At 42.9% G+C, this 23,448-nt stretch overlaps 1 protein-coding gene across 6 annotated transcripts in view; it reads right to left on the bottom strand.

The window, feature by feature from the left end:
• Positions 1–23,448, bottom strand: part of LOC105693068 (ankyrin repeat domain-containing protein SOWAHB) — a 95,292-nt gene that overhangs the window by 30,986 nt on the left and 40,858 nt on the right. For 4 of the 6 annotated variants that reach the window (XR_007279883.1, XM_048659659.1, XM_048659661.1 and 1 more), the window contains 2 exons: positions 1,918–1,929; positions 1,694–1,696 (listed from right to left, as the gene is read on the bottom strand). Coding sequence is in view for 5 of the 6 variants with exons in the window: in XM_048659659.1 (XP_048515616.1) it covers positions 1,694–1,696; positions 1,918–1,929 (15 nt within the window). In the remaining variant the exon portion in view is untranslated. The remainder of the gene's footprint in view (positions 1–1,693; positions 1,697–1,917; positions 1,930–23,448) is intronic. The other 2 variants (XM_048659660.1, XM_025746632.2) reach the window with 1 other exon arrangement.

The following is a 23,448-nucleotide window of genomic DNA, read 5'->3' on the forward strand; positions in this document are numbered from 1 at the left end:
TGGGAAAAAATCCAGAATTGAGAATCTCGTGTGGTTGACCGTATAACGATATGAAAAAGAAGAAGGAATTTCTATTTCTACAGGCAACTCGTTCAGGATTTTTACGGAACTGAACCTACGAATGCAAATTTGCGAACTGAATTGATCTATTTATGAAATTGATCGAGTTATCGCAAAAAAAATCGAGATACCTCGATGAAATTAATAACCACTTAGATTCGGTTGGCAGTTTCGTGTTCCCGACAATAAGATCCAAATAAATTGAGACGTGTCGAACGAAGATCGATCGCGTGTCGCGTAATGTGGTGACAAACGCACGTCGAAAGAATAAAATTCCTACGATTTATGAGTGACCCTCAATAAAAAAAAAAAAAAAGTGATATCGCGTTGAGAGGTATATTACTGGGGTGAAATTTACAATATACTCGGTATTTAAATTAAACGCAGAACGCATGCGGGATTCGTTTCATTTGTACTGTATACGTACAAAGTACAATATATTATATTATATTACATTACGTTCTATAGGTACGTTCCAGGGTTTGCTTTACGAACGGAACACGAACTCGTGTAAACAAGTTATAAAAACGTCTTTTGGTCGAAGAGAAAAAAAAAAAGAGACAAAATGGATAAAGTTAAAATATTCAGCCGTTGGTTTATCGCTTGTATTAATCAGCGCACAGCGCGGGTCGCGCGCGGCACAAAACAGCAGCAGCAGCAGCAACAGCAGCAGTCAGTCAGATTATAAGGGAAACGACACGCCATATAATATTTCCTACCCCCGAAGAACCTCCCCTCTCGTCACCTCCACCTCCTCCTCGTATCCGAATCCATAATTTGTAAATTTATTATTGTTCCGACTGAAGCGAATAGGGGATGAAAAAAAAAAAAAAAAAAAAAAAAAACGAAAAAAGAAAGAAACTGAGTAAATTCTCTTAGAAAATAAATTTTTCTATATCCCTATCACACGTAGGTACGTACGTACGCCTCGGTCGAAACGCTCGTAGAAAGCTGCGGGGATAGTCGAACGCGCGGGTTCGAGAGAGAGAGAGAGAGAGAAAAATGGAGAGAATAAAATAGAGAATGAAAAATAAAAAAGTCTATATAAGTTGAATTGCGTATTGAAGTTATTAATTTCGTGGTCCTCGACGCGGGGTGCGTCGTTGTACACGAGTCGGCCCCCTCGGGCGTGTCAGCGATGCCTCGCGTCGTTTAGTTTGGAGAAGAAATCTGGCTGAGACAATGGCCGCCCGCGGGGATGATGTCTCCGACGACGTCTGGGACCCCCGCGGGGATGCGGGCGCCGTGCATATGCACCTCCTTATATTATAAATATGGTGGAGGGGTAGCCGAGGTAAGGCGATGCGAGTGCATACAGGTATATAGAGACGTCAGTTATCATTTCGTAATTTCTTTTTCTATTTCTCTTCTTATTTTTTCCGTTTTTCTCTCTTCTTCTATTTTTCAAATATAACATAAACCCCGGCGTATATGCGACGCTCACGGACTAACACCGTCGATCTTTGATTTATAGAATTAATTTCTCTATTGCCCCGGCGAATATACTCGCACGATCGATTCGTTTATATTTTACATACGGTACTAACGATTCGGTTTTTTTTTCTAATGTTTAGTTTACAATCGAACGCGGTGTGTTCGAGGTTTAGTTGAATTTTTTTTATTTCGTACTCACGCCCTGAGAAGATGTCCGGGAAATCCATTTGTTTCATTTTTCATCGAAGCCGGAATAAAGTCGTCGGGCAGATATGAAAACAGTAGAAAAATTATTATGCACAGTCAATTATGATGAAAAAAAAAAAAAAAATTACTCGATCAACATTTCATGAATCCATTTCTCTTCTTCCGCTCTTCGTTAATTAATTAATTAATTAATTTCTTTTCTCCTGCTTCACTTACGGATGATGGATCCTTTAGACGGTTCGTTGGTAGCGGCACAGGATATGAAACAGAAAAAATTTCATCGAAAATGAATACCGGCGAATATACATACATAAAAAGAACAATTAACCGTAGCGAGATGGCGAACTTGATATCGTATCAAAATGGCGATTATAATTACATAATGTGTGTATGAGTACATGTTAAATGCGTTGAAAAACGCTTCGCATGATATTATCATTTCCTTGTAAAGTAGCTACCTATATATGTAAATATAATATCTAAAACAAGACGTTCTCCCGATATCCCTGCTGACCGACGTTATGGCGAAGCGGCGATCAATAATTTGTTATGCATGCGCCTCGATCCAAATTGCATTTAATTTGACGCAGTTTCAAGCCCTTAAGCAACGGCAGCATGAGCTCTCCTTCTGACTACATAAATATAGATGTTCTGTTTAAAAAGTCATTTTCGCGATAGTTAGCATAAATACGTAAACGCGCGTACCGGGTTTATAAAATTTACCCGCCTCTTTTTTTCCTTTCTTTATTTTAAATTTTTCTCTCTTTTTTCACATCGTCTTCATCAGCACAACGATCATGTCCGCTTGGACAGATTCTCACTTTTTTTCGATCGGATTCCTGACCCTTCAAAATGGACGTATATTATGCAAAATGATAATAAAACAAACTGAACAAAGACAAGCGAAAAGAGAATAGAAAGAAAAATTCTTCACACAAACGACGTTGTTAATATACCATCGGCAAATTTGAACTTTCTGGTCATCTCACCCTTACGGTATTTTGAATGAAAATCGAACGGAAGCTTCTCCATTTCTTTTCTTCGATCTCCTGCTTTATTCTCTCACCGTTCCAATTAGTCGAGCAATTGCAATCGGTACGCAGTAAAATATTTCCAATAGATTCTCGGGCTCATTTTTTTTTTTTTTTTCTTTCTCGCGTTTCCGAGCGGGGCTCGCATCGCGCCCGCGATTTTCGAACCACATCACACACAAGTTGCTTTTATAATGATATTGAAATTTATACGCGGTCGTTTATTGCCTACGATATGGAAATTTTATCACCGCACACGGGTTCATAAATACACTCTGCATAAGGATACCAACGGACAATATATAAATACGTATAGATATACCAGTCGGTCGTAGGCAACACTTGACCAACTGTACGCTAATGAAATCCGAAAAGTTTATTCCGCTATCAAGCTTTTTTTTTTTTTATTTTTCATTGAAAAAAATTCAGCACATATTTCACTCTGATTTTTCCCACGTTTTATGCTACTTGTACGTATGACCGCCTTCCTGCACACCTAGCTTCACACGTATAATACCCGCGTATTTACGACTCCCTTTTATTTCCTCCTCGTATAATTTTCTGCAGCAGATTTTTAATACCGTAAATTAGCCGCCTCTATTTCGCCGCGATTCTTTGCTTCCCGTATAGCTTTCCGATCATGTTGGTGGAAAAATTTTATCTCCACCATTTTTTTTTCTATTGTAAAATACGAAAAAAACGAGAAAGAAAAAATGTGTTAGGTACATAGGTATGGCGTAATGCAGAGTTCATTTCAGGGTCAGAGTTTCATGTAAAAATGATAATCAATCACGAGCGTGTATATAAATGTAATGATGTTCGCTTTAATATCTTTCCCGTCGGCTTCCAGTAGGAGGTAACGGCGGCTACGGGGGTATACACGTCGGTAGTTCGTGTGCGGGGTATTTACGAGTGAATGAAAGATCAGCCGCTGCAATTACGCGCGGGGTTTGCGGTCTTCTCGTAATTTTCCATCGTCGTAAGAGCGCAAAACGATGATTTTACCGGAGGATCTCTGGCGGGTGTTTTATACATATATATATATATACGTACGTATACGAAATATGAAAAGCTACGTAGCCAACCTACACACGTAGAGGTACACGCGTATCCCGCTCGTGTTACATAGACATCGTTCGATCGCTTCGTGTTGTTAAAAGTTTTGGAGTTAAAATTCCCGTGGGAGCCGCCGCCGCCGCCGCCGCCACCGCGGCATTGCAAAAGCAAAAGCAGAAGCAAAAGCAGAAGCGGCCGCAAACCGCGCGAATCGTTCGCTCCCGCTGCGATCGCGCATCGGCCGTACTTTTAGCGATACAAAATCGATCTTTGCGGCTAAGACTTCTCTCTCTCTCACTCTTGACTCGCCGTGTCCGCGATACGCAATAAATTCCCAAGGGATAGGATATAAGGGATTTTCGCTTTTTCATCGCTATCTCGACGTCGAGCATCGTCCTCATCCGGGATATATTTGTGTACCGCACTGTACGCGAGAGCGTTTAAAAACGTACGCGACGATCGCGTTCCCTCCAGCGTAAAATCTTCGAGCATCGGGCGGCAGGTAGCCGCGGACACGTATACCTTCCCACCTTTACTTTTCTCTCTTTCTCCTCTTTTTTTATTATTCGCTTTCTTATTTCCTTTTTTTTTCTGTTTTTTTTTTTTTCCAACTTTCGTAATTATCGTAATCTTCTTCAGGATATGCAGGTACGATCGGTGGAGGTCGCCAATTACCTATCCCGCGGGGTAAATCGTTCAAAATTTTTCTGAGTATCCAAAAGAAATAAAGTAAGTTGCCCTTCTTCTTTTCATTTCATTTTTTTTTTATCTTCTTTTCTCATTTTCTCTCTTACCACCGGAAGATGACTCGACTCGACTTTGGGATTTTAAATTATTGCGAATAAAATCGTCAAGATTATTGACAAAAATAAAGAACTTCAAATTATATCAAATATGCACGAAATTTTCCAACGATCCAAAAACCGTATCAACGTCTACGTGAAAATATTCTCGATGGGCGATCAAGTAGTCGTGGGTTGCAACGATGTACCCGAAGCTATGCGGTGCAGTGAGTGAATGACCATTAAGATAGTAAGGCCGGTCATTAATAACCCGAGTAATGAATCGTTCTGTAAGGAAGTGTAAGTATAGGTCCTTATATATACGACGGTGTTCCTGAGGTGAACCGATGGCATCGCGATAGCGAGTCGAGTCGACTCAAGTCAAGTCAACTACGAGTCAAGTTCCCGAGTCCTATATAAGTCCGGCGCGTATACGTGTGTCGTTTCGATGTATTTAAAAAATTTCTGAACGAAGAGAAGATTTCACTGCGTCCGTCGTCGTCGTCGTCCATTCATTCATTCATAAGATGACCGGCGCGCGGGCATAGGGTACCCACCTATGTCCCCGCGTACGGGATCGCAGCACACCTACCCGAGTATATAAAACGAATGATAAAATAAAATAAGAGTAATAAAAAAAGACACGGTCGAGCATCCGCGACGTAATGTTATAACACAATGAGTTTTACAATGGCCGTTTAAAATGTGGACGAAAAAAGTACGCTCGTAATACCTACCACGTGATGGCGAGCGAAAGGCTACGATGACAAAAAAAAAAAAAAAAAACACCACGAGTGGAGGCATCCGAGAGAGAGAGAGAGAGAGAAGGAAAACGAATAAAGGACGCGACTCCTATACTCGGCGCATTGTGATCCACGAAAATGATAGACGACGGCTGCCACCATAGAATTTTATCAGCGACAAGAAGATGGAAACAGTAAAACGGATTCTTTTGCGGCCATTATAATTGTGAATGACGTGTTCCATCATGTGAAATTTCGAGTCCCGAGTCCCGAGTTACACGCACAAAGTAAACCGAACAAATTACACTCGGTTGGTACCGAGGACAAGAAAAAGAAAGAAAAAAAAAAAAAAAAAGAAATTGTAAATTATTCGCGCCAGGTACTTCAAATATTTCCATTCACGGTATCAACTGTGGGCGGAGTTACGCCGATAATATGGCGTCGCGAATGAGTTACAATCGGTTGATTTCATCCGTATGTATCCCTGTAGGTATGATGAGATTCCGTAATTCAAAAAAAAAGAGAGGAAATTTTTTTTTTTCAAAACCGACAAAGGAATCGAATATGATCCGAAAGCTTTTTACCCGATCCGAATAGGGGGTGTGAAAATTGTACAATTTTCAAACAGGTACGGTGGGGTGGGGGGAGGGGTAGAGAAAAAGGGGGTGAAGAGGTTGCGCGCGTATATACAACACAGAGCCGATGTATATACGGTCTGGTTTTACTCACGTGGGCGTATCCCGGATGGAGCTAATAAATTGTTTGTTGTAATTAAATGAGTTTGGGTATAGTCGTGTTACGGGGGGGTGAACGTGGAGAGCGGGGCGAAGAATGGCCCGGTCCGGTATATATAATACGACGGGAGGCGGGGTAAATCGAGGGGGGGGTGGTGGAGGGTGTTCGGGAACCGGGGGGGGGGGGGAAATCCTCGATGGTATCTGGAGAGGTGTTGGGGTCGAACGCGTACGTATCCTCGTACACGTACGTACGTACGGTAGGGTCCTTTCGAGTTTCACAAGCGCAAAATGGGGGGCGGGGAGGGGGGGAGCGTTGTGCGTTATGCGCGCACATCGGAGCGGCCCGCGGTGTACGTGCACGTTTCAGGTGCTACGGTGTTGGTCACCCACCTATATAAAGGAATAAAGATGAACGGCCTATGGACGGGACGCTATCTGCGCGGCTGGAACAGAAACACGCTAGCGGCGCGACAGCCCCTGACAAATGACGGGCCGACCCAACGAACCCAACGAACCCAACGGACCCATGTGCGCCGCCGTCCTGCGAGGTCCTCTACGCGCTTACAGGACGCCCCACAAAACCCCCGTGGACGGCTCGAGCCCCAACACCCCCTCACCCTCACCCCCCGTGAGTGCGGCGCATGATTAAATGAGGAAAACTAAATTGAGTGGCGAATAAAATTGAATAGACCTAGGGGATAATATCATCGAGAAGGGGAGGAGAAGACTACATCGCCTGTATATACATAGCTGTCTATTAGGAGGCGCTTGTTTTCTCGCGGGAATAAAATTTAACCATTACCAACATGGGGTGGTGAGATGCAGCGAGATATCGACGACGGATCCGGTTGGATGGATTGATCGGAATTTAGATTTTCGGACGCGGGGGGTGCACGATCGTTGCGGGAAGCGAGCGTGATAAATTTTCAGCAAATTACGAAAGAGACGAAAAATAATTTCGCAGTTTTTCTTGACCTTTTTATTTTTCAAGGTATATCGTCGCAACGACGTGAAATGCCCCCGTCTTTCTCTCGGTGCAGAGAAGTAGTGTATCCTCTCTACCATTTTGCCCGCACACGCGCATTATTGCGCGCAGCGCGCTGCATCTTTTATTCATCCGACAGAGTGGAGCCTTAATTTGAATTGAATAGGATTTATAAATTATTTCAAATTATAGTCGCGACGCAACGATAGAGCAAAAGAAAAAGGAGGAGAAGAAGATGCGGAGTCAAACTCCCGCGGTGGTTATACCGAGGTTGGAAAATTGAGATAATTTACTCGAATAAAAAAATTCTGCCGGTCGAAAAAAATCAATCGATCGATCGACTAGGTAGTTTCTCTGTCTACTTTTCTGTGATAAAATCGTAAAAAGAAAAAAATTGAAGAAAATCAAACCCCGAAAAAGAACGAGGAGAAAATTATCGAGTCCGTTATTCGCTTCATAAAGTGCAGCGGGTATACGTGTGAATTTTCCGCACTTAACTAACGTTCTATGAGGGTGTCGAAAAGTGGATTTAGGGTGTACGGCGATACAGCGACGCGCGCGCGTGGATGTGGTTCGATGCTACGGGAGGGTTGAATTTTTTTTTTTTTTTTTTTCTACCGGGCTCCGGGGTCGGAGGCTGGGGCTAAAAAAAAAAAAAAAAGGGTGACGTCGACGTATGTACGTAGTAGCCGCATCGGCAACACGTCGAGGGGAAAAGAAGACTTGGAAGTAATTCATCCTGGCTCTCGGCAATTAGTTTAAAGCCTCGACTTAAACGGTGCGTTTTCCCGGTTCCGAAAACGAGAACTTTTCCTCCTTTCCGCAGGATATTCAACGTTAACCACTAGACACCACAATGCAACCCTCAAGAAACACGCATCTACTTAATCATACCGAGCAAATTCAGAGTCAACATTGAGGGTTTTTTTTTTTTTCTTAAATTCTTTCGTTGCAATGTTCGAAAGAAATGAAATAAAAAAAAAATCATTTCGTATTCTGTTCCGGTACTTTCAGCATTGCAGTGAATGAAGAAAAAAAAATCTCTTCGGTGAAAAAAGAAGAAAAAGAAACGACGCGAAGAAAAAGATGAGAAGGAGATTTCGTTATTTGCAGCTGCCAAAGACAGTCGACTTGACAAATGAATCCCCATGTAATTACGGTCGTTTGACGAACGTATAATATTCGTTTCACATACGCGTACAAAATACACCGTATCACAATCTATACCGCGACGTTGGTATATTCAATTTTTTTCACCTTACTTGACTCAACTTTTTTACTCAATCGAGTTAGCGTCCACATCCGGGGGGTAGAAGCAGCATCCTCATTGATTGATATTGATTATCGATGTAGGAGAGAAAGGAGGACGCCGAGGGATAAACGCTGGAATTTCGATGTATTAAATATTATACCCATCGGGTATGTACGTTATTTTTGCGATGCCGCTGTAGAAAGCGTCGATTGAGAAGATATGTTTGAGAAAAATTGAACCGGTGTTGCAGTATCTTATACCGCTTCGGCGGATGCGTAAGGTCAGGTTTTGTATTCCCACGGGATTTCTTTCTGCTATAGATAAAACTATACCTGAACTCGACGGTCGGAACAAGGGGGGAGGGGGGGTACGGGAGATTCGCAAACTCGATGCAAGAAGAACGGTGGAACTCTGCCTTTATTATTTTGTTTTCAGTACCGACGAACAACGTTCGTGACCATCCGTTTCCTTCATCCTTACGGCCGTCGTCGTCGTCGTCCTCGTCGTTCTCCTTTTAAAAATCCACGCTTTTATGCCAACCTACTCGCGCGCACATCGACAGAAACCCCGCGCATATGAGTCGTATATATGAATTACACATTTATTTATCAATGTTCGAAGTAAAACTTTATAGCGACGTAATATCCGAGTCTTCGTTCTTTTCTCTATTTCTTTGTCAACTGTGTATGATCGATAAACACAAAATACAAGTAGGCGTGTAAAAAGGAAATTCTTTTCAGTTGCCGTAGGCATAGCGCTGCGCAACCCTGAGATCGCACGAAGTAGTCGATGAGTATAACAACGATTTTAAAAAAAAGCCCCATTCGAACGGGAGAAAAATTATCCGAGTATTGAACAAAATGAAAAAATAAAAAAATACTTAATAAAATTCGATTTTTATAACGTGGGCGAAAAAAGCTGGTTTTTGATTCATACAAAAATTCAAGCTGCGACCGCATCTCCAGTGTTTCGCACCTACAGTCTCGCGATTCTCATTTCGTCTAATCGGTTCGAACGAAAAAATTCAGACCTTTTTTTTTACGCGAACGCGTCCTGCGACTTCATCACCGTCGTGTCTTTAGTCAAACAATTATGTTACAATATTATTCCGGCGTTCTCGTTAAAAATGGTCAAACCTATAATTAGACGAGTCGAGAGAGGGAAACTTCGAGTACATAAAAACCGTCTAGATTCTGGAATTCACGCAAAGATAGGATCTCGAATAATTCCAGAAGGAGAACGAAACGAGAATGAGAAAAAAAGGAGAAGATATAAAGAAATTGTTACGCCACACCTGAGGTCGTAAAATGTACGTATGGGTTTCGGGGGGGAAGATTTGTATCGGAGAAAAATTGAGAAAAAAAAAAAATTCACCCATTCGGAAAATAGAGTTATCGATGAAGAAATTAATTGTTCGCCGATATGGATTATTTTTCGTTAATCGAATCCTACGCTCGTTTGAAATCTCAACTTCGTCGACAATGACGACGATAACGAGCCGGGGTCTCCTTTCACTTCGCCGCAATATTATGCGGAACAAACGAACGTTTAACGAGAGTGTAAAATATACGTCTTATAAATAATTTAAATAGATAACAATATAAAGTAACTAAAGTAAGACCGGTATACGCACGCGTAGGTATACCTGTGACGGTGTCCTAAGTGGTTTATAAATTTTTCATTCTCTCATCCTACTTACAATTAGGTTATATTTATATACCTTCTCTCTATTCAGCGTTTCTTCCTTCATTATCCGATACGGACAGATGCCCTCTCGCCGTACATTTAAACGCGATGAAATTAACGGGGCTAACTATTTAAGGAAGCTGTTAACTTCACGCACTTGTGAATACGTGTAACGCAACGTCAAATACCATTAAGATCCGCCACGTCTCCCCCGGACGATATTACGATTGAAAAAACAAACACCTTCGTTCCGTCATCCGCACGATGATATATACTCCACTCGTCCTTTTCGGAACGTATACTTATACCCGATAATTTTTTCTTCCTTCGTTTTCGACCTACCTCCTATACTCCCGTAAGTGCGTCGTCGTCCGGATACGATTAATATGTACACCGTCCTACGTAATCGGTGTTAACCGATAATATCGTCACACCGTATAATATTGGCTACCTAACTACAATATGGCGGATATAGTTCGAATCGGTCGCGACGGCGTAACCAACCACCACCCCTTCTTATAACTGTTGGCCGTGCCACGATACGCGCCGTACGCAATCGAAGTGCGTTGTTGTATCTAGGGTGTGTGCGTGTGCGTGTGCGTACGCGCGGTAATACGGATATAGGTATACGTGTAGGTAGGTTCTATGGAGATACCGTAGGGCGTCGGTGGTTGGTCCCATGCTGCGCTAGGAAACATATATTCTCCGTTATCTAAATAATTATCGCGGCCATTACCGTCACGTGGCGCTGTCGCTATTGCCGGTGAAGCCAACGCGGCGGCAAAAGCAGCGGGAGAAACGCACCCATATAACGACGGATATACCCACCGTGTACACCACCGCCGTTGTATCGAACGCACGAGCGCGAAGGCACCAGGTATGGGCCGGCGGATGGGCAGGTATGTTCAACGCGCACCTCGAAGGTCCCGCGAAATGGAAGGGCGACAAAAAGATCACGACAAAACTGTGTACGCGATGACCCCAATCATCAGGGTGGTTCGAACAAAGGGAAAGGAGGACCGAAATAAAGGAGTCGATCGAAGAGGGGGGAAAAAAAATCGGAGGGATTCTTTGAAGTTCCCTCGCGTATCGCAATCGAAAATTTGGACGGAAAAACAGTTCGCGATTATTGAAAAAAAATTGACCGTTGGCAACGAAAAAACGAAAAGGTGGCCACACGTACGAAGCCCGTGGGTACGAAGTGTACGTACGGTGCATTTCGCTACACGGAAATGGATAGGTGAATAGATTTAGGTGAAAGCTTTGGGGGATGCGCGTGGAAGCTTTCGGGGTGGACGGTGTAAATTATACACGAATGTGTTAGTCCTTCGGATATTGATAGCAGTAGTTACACCGACACGTGTCAATGATAGTAATCAGTTACTACGTCCAAGGTATGCGACCGTACGATATCCTATTTATATACAACAGAATTCCGCCTGCGCGTTCGCCCTCCTTCCTAATCCTTCCGACAAATTTATATGGCTCCCATGTACAATTCACGATGCAGTTTCGAACCGCGACCGTCCTAAACGCGAAGAAATTTGCTGTACGCGATATCCTGAATTAACCCAGTTTCCTCGAAACATTTTCATTATTTCGAGCATCGAACTCAATTGAACCAGATCTCAAAAATCGCGTCGAAAAATCGCGCAAAATCAAAGCGAATCGACGAAGGGAAGAAATATTTATTTCAGAAATGAAAGAAACAAAATTGTGCCTTTGGCAAGAGATCTCGATTCGAAGGCACATAATATGGGGTAGTAAAAAGGTAAAAAAAAAATCTCGATATATACCTATACACGGTGTATATAAGGGTGGAAGGTGGGCAGAGGTGCGGGAGAATCGGAGGTGGAGGAAGAGGTGGAAGAGGTGGAAGAGGAGGAGGAGGAGGAGGAGAAAAGGTGGGTGAAGGGAAGCGGCCAATTAGCTTAAAATAATGAACATGTTTCGGCGTCTTTTGTTTCCGCCGTACACCACCACAACCTAGCTTATGGTGAAAGACCGCCGGGTTAGCCGCGAGCGAAAAGCTTCCACAATGAAAGACTTTGTTTTCCGATTTTACCACACCCGATACGTATGTACGCGTATTTATATACCTAAATGCAGCTATAGATGACGATGTTCGGTATACGCGGTATCATCACCACTGCCAGTCGGAAGACCCCGTTACACATTTCGGTTTTCACATAAAAAGTCAAATATTTTTTACCTCCCCCCCCCCGGCCCCTTGTATTGCAAAGGAAGCCGAGAAATCGAACGCTAAAAATCCATCTTCTTCATCTCCGCTGAGCGCATTAAGAAATTATCATTTTCACCGAACTATAACGATCGACGATTTCTTCTTCGGAAATTATACGCAAAAACCACATAGAGAGATGTATAAAATAATAAAATAAAAATCAGAATCGAAGGGGATTATAAAATATGTAGTAGCACGTATTAGGATGACTAAAAATGGTCGTGTGGAATGAAGAATGAGACGACGCTTGGAAGGGTGGTCAAGAGGGGGGGTGGGGGGTGGGTTGGGAGGGCGTGTGTATTAAGTATGGGAATATAAAAGGTTTTGAAAAGGGAGGGGAGGGGGGCGGGGGGGTATGGGAAGTTATATGGAGAAAGGATCGTGTATAAGCAGGAGCAACAGCAGCGGGAGCATCGGCAGCAAGCAAGTAAGCAAGGCACAAGCAGCAAAAGGACTTGGTGCAAAAAGCAAACGGGGCGATCGAGTGAGAACGATTCAATCAGGAGCCACATAAATCTCTCTTGCCCGCGGACATCGCGGGTCGTTCTTAAAGGTATATACAAATATATATATACATACATACGAGACCATATAGTTACGTACGTTATATACCATATAACGTTATCTCTTTCGCTCCGTAGTTTTATCTGTGTCTCCCTTTTTATCCTTCATCTCTTTTTCCGCGTGTACATACAAACACACACACACACACATTTGAAATACACATACGATATATAAATATATATCTATATACACACCCCGCACTTTCTTACCGCTTGCACACCGACCTGGGGAACGCGAACCGAACGAAAACTGCGACGACGAAGACAACGACGACGACGACACGAGGAGGACGAAGAGAAGGAGAGGGAGGAGGAGGAGGAGGAGGACGACGATCCGCGATCCGCGACCCAGTATTAATTATGCGCGATGCGCGCCGGCGGGCATTCCAAGACTGGCTTATACTATGCCCGACAGTATTTGCGGGCATTGTTAATCTCAAGCGCTCTCCGTCTGCCACCGAGTTTCGCCAGTTTCTTCGTTCCTCTTTGCTTTGCTTTGCTTGTTTTCATCCCCCTTTCGCCCTTCCCTCTCCCCCCCCACCCTCCCCCCATTCCACGTTCCCCAATTCTCTTCTACCGATTTTTTTTTTTTTTAATTTTATTTTTTGGTTTCTTCTTTTTACTTTTCCTTTTTTTTTTGTTTTTCAAATATCTTTACGTTCTTTCTTCATGCTTCTTGTATATATATATGTACGTGTTGTATATAAAAGCAATATAGCTGCGCTGTTCATGTGTATTGCTCGAGGGCTATGCTCTGTGCTTTTCTGTTCAGTTGCTTCTCTTCCTTCGTTCTATGAGATGAATTATTCGATTCTAAAGGATTCCTATGGATCTCCTTCCAACTCGAGATTTACGCTCTATAGTCCGACGTTTGCATCGCCGCAAATATGCTACATAATATAATATGAAACGTTGCCCCCTTCCTCCCTCCTCCCTCCTCCCTCACCCCGGAGTTCGCGAGGAAGTTTCGAAGGACGATACACAGAGAGAGCCCAGGGGTGGAGTGAACAATGAGTCAAAGGTTATAATGCGTAAGCCCCTTAGGGCGTCGGAGTAATTCGCCTGTGATCCGATAAGCACCGTGGTTTCCTTTCTCGCTATCGTATAATAACGACAATAATAACGATAATAATCCAAACAATTATTAACTTCACGATTTCTATAGACGTATACATTACGCGGTAAAGAGACTGAAGGAGTCGGGAGAAGAGGTCCCGAGCTTGTGTATGCAGAAATCACTCCGATTACAATTTTTCATTTTACATCAAAAATTTTTAGACTCAAAATATCATCGCTCATTAGACCATTTCGAAAATTGACCGTACGTATATTACCCGAGTAAAAACCAAGACGAACAAAATTTCGACGAGAGCGCAAGGAGTTTCGGGTATTTGAAAAAAAAAAAAAAAAAAAAAAACTGAATCGCACTAGACGAACGGTAGGGATAGCGCTTAATAAGTTCAGAGCCGGATATCTTTGGATATAAACGAGCCCCGTAGCGTTGACACGTTAATGGGTCGCGTCGCTACTTTTTTCAGTTGGTTCCAGAGCGTCATCGGCGACATAATTGTTACGCCTACGTACCCGAGCGAACGGGAAAGAAAAAAAAAAAAAAAGGAAACCTAAAAAATTAACGAATGAATTTCTACTAAAATACCGGTAAAAAGTATCACCAGACTCAGAAGCCTCGGGCAACAAAATTTATTCCTAATGTTCCGCTAATGACGTTATTCCTGGAGTTATTAGGGGCCACGCGATCGTACGTGCAATGGGACGACTTTATAGCGACGATAAACTATACGCGCAGAGTAATTTGGAAACGCTTAAAATATAAACCCGGGAGAACGTATGAAATCGCTGTGAGGAACTCATTTACCTGGTACCTGATCTAAAGCAAAAGGATTCTTTACCGTTTTAGCGTAATTTCTACAAGAAATGGAAACGCGTCAAGGATCTCCGGGCTAGTCATCGAGTCGAAGATGAAGAAAATTAGGAAACGGAAAAAAATGAGTACATAGAATCAGAGTGAGAAAGAGGAACGAATAAGTGATGAACCGCCCGCTGGATTTCATTCTCCGTGCGCGTAAAATTGATGCGCTTTGCACCGACGATGAATGCGTCGTGGTTTATACGCGTTGAATTACATCCACGTTGAAGTAAAACTCGTGGGGGTTTACCTATCAATATACATTTTCATTTTAAGTGGTATGTTTTGACAGGACGTTCCACTAATCAGTCTTTGCACTCCACCGCTCTTCTCTCATTCTCTTCCCTATACATTAAACAGTGAAGTGCACCCCCGTCCCCCACCCCCCGTTTGACATACGCGCGCGTGCGCTCCAAATTTTTTTCTTTTTCCCTACTCTGCTTTTATTCGTTTTTGACCAGCAACTTCGGTAGGCTCGAAAAAAAAAAAAACCCCGAGTGAAAAATTGCAGGTTTCGAGCAACGCGCATACGATGTGCAAAAGTTTGCGAGATGACGGGAAAAAAAAAGAAAAATAAAAAACCTGAGAAAGGATGACGTCGGTCTCGGCGTCGTTGGAATGCATATTATTTCGTTTCGAACGCATAGCGTGTCATTTCGTAGTTTTCCGGACTAGAGAATTATTTTTCTTTTGAGTTGGGTACAGCTAATGTTCAGTTTGTTAGTTTACTATTCGTAAAGTTGTTCCCCAGGTTTTCACGAACTTCCACTACACCGTGCATAAGGTGGATTAGAACAACAAACAAGAAACTCTTATAACTTCAGACAACGCGAATGTACCTACCTACAGCACTGCAGTGTATATCACTTTGTATTATGAACTCACTGTCAAACTATTTTAGTTGTAAAACATCCTCGTGAATATACTATACGTATAATGTAATGCTAAGATTATAAACTGCAGACATTGATCGAAGAGGGCTGATTTTTTTCTTTTTTTTTCTCTTCAACCCCCCACCCCACTGGATCCAAGATCCAAACTCTCACGAAATTTTCGACCGAATGCTCTAAGAAATAAAAAAAAAAACGAAGAAGAAAAAAATCTGTCCCCGTTTTGCAATAACTCACGACGGCGGTGGTTAGTTTTCAAAAAGAAAAAGAGAATGGAAAAAAAATGTTCATCTTATTTTTCACACCGATTTTCCAACCGCTATCAAACGAGCAATGAAGAATTTTCTCGAGGTATTACAAAACCGAGTGATTTGTGGAAGCGACGATGGCATTATGCGTTTGTTTTCAATCCGCTGGGCGGTTTCGGATGTACAAGTCTGTGGAAACGACTGCAGGCGGTAGGGTGGATGATTTTTGAAGAAACTCGAGAGAGAGAGAGAGGAAGGGGACGACGATTTTTATTTTCTCTCTATCCCGGGTATGAGGAGCTTGCAGCAAGAATTTTGAGCCCGGAACAAGAACGGTGAGACGACAAGGCAAGACAAGCGGAGACACGTGTACCTCTACTTTGGAACGGAGAGAACGCGCACGGATATTCGAAGAGCTTGGAGCGGAGGCTCTTTCCTCCGCTCACTTTGCTACTACCAACGGAACGGTGTGTCGTGCGTTATAGTCTCATAGGCTTAAAAGTTAAAAGTTAAATTTCTCAAAGGATTCAGCTGCGCCGTACTCGTCACGGAGTGTCGACCGTGTGCGTGCATGTGGTGCGCGGCACACGACCCTACCACCCCTCATCGCCGGTCTCGCCGTGTTCGAAAAACGAGTAGGAACGAAAAACGAATCAAATCGCACACGATGCGTCGCGCGACATTGACGCAGTTCGACGAAGATTCGTTTTGATTTTGAAGAAACGTAGATATCGAGGAGAAGGGAAAAAATGGTGCAGAGGATATCGTAGATACGGGTACACCGGGCGTTGAATTTCGGATGGTAGTTCTTTTGCCGCGCGAAAAAGAGCTATCGTTGTCCGCTGACACGAAGACAGGGTGTTTAATGGCTACTATTACTCAGCGGATTGAATGGGCCGGATCCCCGTGCGTGACAAGGCGGTAACGAAATACCAAAATAACGTCACTGATAAATATACGAAAGTATAGTTGAGTTGTATATAGGCATAACACACTTACGCGTGGCGCGCCACATACGCTTGCGATCTGCTCCGGTACCGACCCGGCTAGTACATTGAAAAGAGAACCCGTCCTCCTCCTCCTCCTCCTCCTCCTCCTCTTCCTCCGTCCTCTCCGATCCTCAACGGTGTTTCGAGCCATTACGGGCAAGTTACCACTCTGACGAACGACTACGAAATTAACCCTGGATTTTTTTATTTTTTTTTTCTCCCACCCTCCTTCAACCGAATACGATCACTTCGGAGATCAACTTTCTAACCCGACGCTCATTTTCCGCCGCACTTTCACGGCCGTATTCTCATTCCTTTCATCGTGGAAAAACTTTTTCTATACGAACGCGAACCGGGGAATCGGTGTCACGAGCAACAGTTTCGCTTTCCAACGAAATTCAAGCGGAAATCGTCGTCGAGGATTTTCAAAATCGGTCCATGTACCGCGTCTCATGATTTGATCAAAAAAACATTCGAAGGGGCATTGGAAGAAATTATGGACGAGAAATAAATGCGACGGGTTTTGAAACGAGTTAAATTTAACGGAGATCCAGATGATGCGGAAAGTTTCGGAGTTTCTCGATTCCGTGTGTCCAGATTTTTTTGGGGTTCTGGTATCTTTCGTCCGGGTGATCATCGCGTACGCCGATCTAGTTCCGTATTGTAAATTCAGCTTATGGGACCCACGACCGGGTTACGTAGTGTGGATATCCACGCGTATATATATATATATATATATATATATATATATATATATATATATATATATATATATATATATATATATATATATATATATAATACACTCTAAACTCCTAGAATCCCTGGTTCGGTCTGTTAGGAGTGATGGGCTCTGGGGAAACGTAAATTACTCCTCTAGAAGGGGGAGTTGAGTTATGCGACGGAGTGACGGAGCGCGCCAGCTGAGGAGCGCCACTGTATAAACACCGCTTTTATTCCATCTTTCTCCTCTATTTTTCTCAACTCTACCGCACGGCTGTACCATCCCGTCTCCTTTTTCCCCCCTCGGACGAGCTCGCGCTCTTTCTCCTTCTTCGAGTTTTTTTTTTTTTTACCATCTTCTTTTTCTTCTAATTCTCTCTTGAGCCGCCGCAGTTTAATACGGAGAGTTCTGCAACGGTTGACGTTTATTTTTCTTCTTCCCTTTCCTTCCTTCCTACACTTATCTACCTTTCCTTATTTTCTTCGTTTACTCCTCGCACCGTTGAAACCTAACCATCCGTAGGCGCCGACAATTACCCAATCATGTCAGAGAATGACGGATTGCACTCGCTGACGTTATACCGAAAAGCAAACGAGATCTCAGGGATTTGAATACAACCGCACGAGAGGTGAATAAAAAATCATGGATCCACACGATTCTCGATCGTCGACAAATTTCGTTGGGAGATGATAAAAATTTTGATAAACCTCAATTTGTCATCGATTTTTTTTTCTCTCTCAAAATTTTTTTTTATTGTTTTTTTTTTTTTTTGTTTTTTCTAAGAGTAAAACGGAGGAGCCGCCATACCGTATAGAGACATAGGCGAGCAGCTGTTATAACGAGTACAATAATACGCGATTTAATAGATGAAAAAGATGAAAGAAGCTCTTCAGTGACTCTTAAATTTTATTGTCGTCGGAATAAAAGCGGTTCCTGTTTCACTCGCGCGAGACGTTTTGATCTCATACTAAACTTGAAGTTAAAAGGCATCTCTCCGGAGAGAAAAGACAACGATATAAAACGGATAATGGCCGTTCTTGATGCGGTAATTCGGTGAGGTATTCGAAATTTAATTTCCCAAACGCGGTTTTGCGCTATAACGGATATAGGGAGAAGAATGTTATTTTTTTTGTCCTTCCAACCCCCTTCGGGAAACCTCGACGCGAATGAAGATTAATTTTACCTTTTACATTCATCGAACGGAATATTCTCATCTAGGTATATATTTTCGATCGTGGAATATTTTTCGTACCGATACACGGGCCGCCCAGTTACGCACTACGTATGGATTTTAATTATAAGCAATTTTCTCGGTAACGGAAGCCAGTTTGACTTAAAAGACGTGTACCACTTCGTTTCTCTGGCTAATGGGTTCATTAATTAGTTTCATTTAGTCTGGGAAGACTGAAAATCTCGACGCTGCACGGGGAATTAAGTGAAATAATTAGACAAATTAGGACTCCACCGATGGAGTATAAGAATAAGAATACGAATAAGAAGAGGAGGTAGAAGAAGAAGAAGAAGACGAAGACGAAGAAGAAGAATAAGGAGGAGGAGGAGGAGGTTACGAGAGTGCGGTGGAGTGCGAAGAGCTCTGGAGAAGGAGAAAAAGAGAGAGGGAGCGAGGGAGAGAGACGAGCACAGAAATGGGTTATAAAGGGGAGACTGGAAGAGAATCATTTGTCATTAGGATCCGCTATTAATTCCTCGTTAATTCCTCCTTTCCTCGTCAAGCAAGATAAACGAGTGGCTTCTGCGGATGCCGCGCGTTTACCGGCGATAGGCCGAAGGCCGAAACCCGAACAAGACCCAAGACCCAAAACCCCGGACCTTAACGCCCATCGCATATATAACTAGAAATTCATTAACACCGATGATATATATATAAACCACGATTCAATCCTACTCGTAGTAAGTCCCGTTAACAAAGAAAGGGACACTCCGTCACACAGGGACGATGTTGTAACAAAAGTGAACGGTATTCGCAAATATCCAAATCACATACAGATAAAGCCCCTGCCCAAAAAAAAAAAAAGGAATATACGTCGTCGGGCTTGTTCGGGCGAAATCTCGAGTCAAGGACTTCGGAGTGTCCTTCAATCTTGAAGAGCCTCTTCAAGGCTGACCCTCTCAAAGTAGGTACCACTCGGCAAACCGAACCATCGAGCTTACACGAACTCTCCTATTTTTTTTTCAAGGATTTGAATGATATCGATACTCGGTCAAATTTGCATAACGCGTGAAGAAAAAAATCATATGTAATAATTTTCAAATTGGCGAACAATCCAACCCATCAACCTCATAACCTTTCTACGCGAACTTTTACCTTCGGCACTTGACGGCACATGTTAGAAAAAAAATGACCTCGAGATTTGAGCCAAAGTCTTCAGGTTTCGGTTGCGATACGCGCGTTTACGGTGTACAGCCCATAACCCTCGGTATTTTATTAAGTGTGGCGGTAGCGTTGACAGTTATTAGACGGTTCGTGTTTATTTGTTTCCTCTCGGCATTTTATATGGGACGAGTTTCCAAGCGAACCCCGCTACGACGACGATCGTGTGTGTGTATATTTCGGTGGCTGCCGGGGTTCACCGGTATAATATAATATCGCGGGGGAAAAAAATAAAAATAAATAAATAAATCCGAAAAAAATGAGCGAGATAAAACGAATTTTTTCTTTCGTTCTCAGAGGGGAAGAGGCGCGACGACGATACCCGATGTTGAATCGAAGAGATGGATACACGTAACATCCGCACTTCCACGATCACTTCAACGCACGCGCGACACTCGCGCGGTGTCGTAAATACATTATAACTGTATATTACAGGGTTTATAACTAACCCTAAAAAACCTAGCGCGTCCGATCTGGTGATGAATGAAAATATTTATCGCACGGGAGTTGATTTTTTTTCCACCCCATCTTCTTCTTACTTTCAATCTCATTTAAACGACTTTTGAGAATGTCAGCGTGAAAAGTTTACGATTTTCGACTGAGTTAGATGGTGATAATAAAAGTTCACCGCATATATATATAAATATAATCTATATCTTCGAATGCAGCGGTAGATACTACAGGGCGGATGCGCCAAGGTCTTGAAATTTGAAACTTCCGGTTTACTTTGATTCGATCTCAAAAAACGATACATGTATAATACCCCGGTATAATTGGACGACACTTATAAATTAAAAGAAAAAAAAAAAAAAGGAAAAATAACGCTGGTTTCCTTCTCTCTTTTTTTTTTACAAGATTTTTCTTTGTTGCAATCCTCCGCGCATGCAGGGGATCGCGATTATATATCTGCCGTAATTAAGATCCCGTATATGCGAGTCACTTGGCTTGGTTTGAGGATAGGGACGCCATTTCGTGCGTGTGTATTATATATATATATATACATATATAATATATCTGTGAGAGTGAAGCGTCGCGACGCCGCGACCGTCTTGTCCACCCTTTTCAGATCGGTTGTTTGTCATACGTCAAGAGTGCCGAGGCGGAGAGGTAGATTGCCGGACGCGAGAAAGACACCTGCCGTCGGGACGTCCCGCGTTCTCGAGTAACAGCAGCACCACCACCACCACCACCACCACCACACCAGCTCCAAAGACAAACGGGGACTTTAAGTTTACCGCATCAATTATACGTCCGTTTATATAAACCCCTATACACCGTATAGATATATATACCCATCTACGTTCGCCCAACTATATAACGTATATATATAATACATTTAATAAGTCACGCGCTGCAATGCCGCACATACATCCCAACAGTTACCTACGTCCTCGAGAAAACTAAAATTGGCCTCCTCAAAACGATACGCACTCTTTCATTTTTTCTATTTTTTTTTTCCCCGTACCATTCGATGAGAGAAAATCGATCTCCAACGAAACTGATCCAACGTAATGTGCGAAGAGACAAAGAAAAAAAAAAAATTTAACGTTTTTTTTATCCTAATTCGTTGACCACGGAGACGTGTCACAATGGTATCCTAATCGAAATGACGAGTGACTAAAAGTTGAGAGAAGAAAACGAGAGAATCATTTTCAACTCTTTCCCGCCACCAGACTTTTTTTCGAGCACGATCACACGTGAAGTGTAATCCATAAAGTATAAGGTGAGTAAAACTTAGTTCGCGGGTTGATTTGACACAAGAGAAATATGCGCGAGGGTGTTCGAAGATTCCGTGCGGTAGGTGGGTGGTAGGCAGGGTACAGAGAGTGTGTATATTAACTAATTTATCTCGCTCTTTCGCGTGCCCGTATGATAAAGTTATAATTAGAAAGACTTGGTCAGAAATAATTTCTCTCGCTTATCTCTCACTCTCCGTGAATTTCTCTCTTTCACTCTTCGGTTACATTTAGTTTCGTCGGTACGTTGGAAAATTTTCGGTATCATCCCCAACGGTGAGCGCGGTGCGCGTAGCTCAAGAGAGACCCCGGCGCGCGAAGAGAGTCTATTTATGTTTACCAAATGCATGGATAAAACTAATTTATAAACGTCACGGGTTGACAAATTTCACTTCCCCTCCTATTTCTCCCTCCCCCCTTCGCATCTAGTCTGCTGCACTGCACCACGAGCACTGCAGCCCTCTAACGGTACCGGGCAACGTTGTTCGTATACCGTACACGCCGTCGCTGCGTTTGCGGTCCGACGAAAATTTTATCATCCATCGACGGGATTATCGTAACGGATTTTTCGGATATGTCAAATCGAAAGAGATTAAAATTCACTCGACTATCTACCTTTTTCAATTTTTGTCGAAAAACTATTTTTTTTTTTTTTCTCTCATTTCACATCGCACACACTCTACCGCGCTTTATTTCGGTCGAGGGGTGGTGGATCAGGAGGGGGTCTGGAGGGGGAAAGTATTTAGGATCATTTCGAGGCGCAAAAAAACGCGCGAGGCATCCAAGTTAGGCTCATTAACTGAGCAGGCTTTAAATTGGCTTGGATATAGCTGGCAGCTACTTTTTAGCTCGAGGGTTTTTAGTATTTATGCGATGGCTGGTCGGTCACAAGAGTGAGGTCGAGTCAAGTTAGACTAAGTTAGGTTGTTTGACACGCACCACAAAGTCGTTTTCATCTCTTCATCCTTAAGCATACATACTGCGCGTATATGTATACATAAAAATCGGAGGGAGGGGGGGAGGAGGTTCGGATCTCCCGAAGCTGGTTTTTTCGTTAGACCAAAAGAGTGATGAGGACGAAGGATATGGTCTAGGTATAGGTTATAGGTATGTAAACGGGACACCCGAGGCCTCCATTTAACGTTCAATTTGGTTAATATGACGCCAAAGTATTCCGAGAACCTGTCATCCTCGAACTGAAGAATCACTGGCTCGGATTTCGCGCCCCATTTCTTTTCTCTTCTACTTTTTTTTTTTCTTCTCTCGTTTTTCTCTCACACGTTCCTTCGGCAGAGCGAGTCGATTATCTCAAAACCCAAAACTCGGACCACCCTATCGTCTTTTCACACTGTTATACGAACTTCGCACCTGTTGACGAATCTCAATTACTCAACTTTCGTTATCTCAATTTCTAGATCACGGAATACGATTGATATTACCGATAAAAATTGCATAGAAAAATTTGTCGGGGTTTACGCGGAGCCGTATCTGACTATAAACGGGATAAATTGAAAGTTATAAACGTGCACGAGTTCGATGGAAAGGACATGAGAAAACGAGGAAGAATTGGGAATGTTGTAATTGGCGGCAGAAGGCGCCGTAGGGTCCGATGTCCTCGATTGATAATACGTATACCGCGTTAATGATCGGGTTTTACGCGTTCGCTCCGTATAAGTTGGCAATTTTCGTCCGTACCGAGCGTCGCGAGGGCGAAAATCCGTGGAAAGAAAAAAAAAAAGAAAAAAAAAAAAAACAAGACGCCGA

This window comes from Athalia rosae, chromosome 8 (assembly GCF_917208135.1).
Source record: "Athalia rosae chromosome 8, iyAthRosa1.1, whole genome shotgun sequence".
NCBI lineage: Eukaryota > Metazoa > Arthropoda > Insecta > Hymenoptera > Athaliidae > Athalia > Athalia rosae.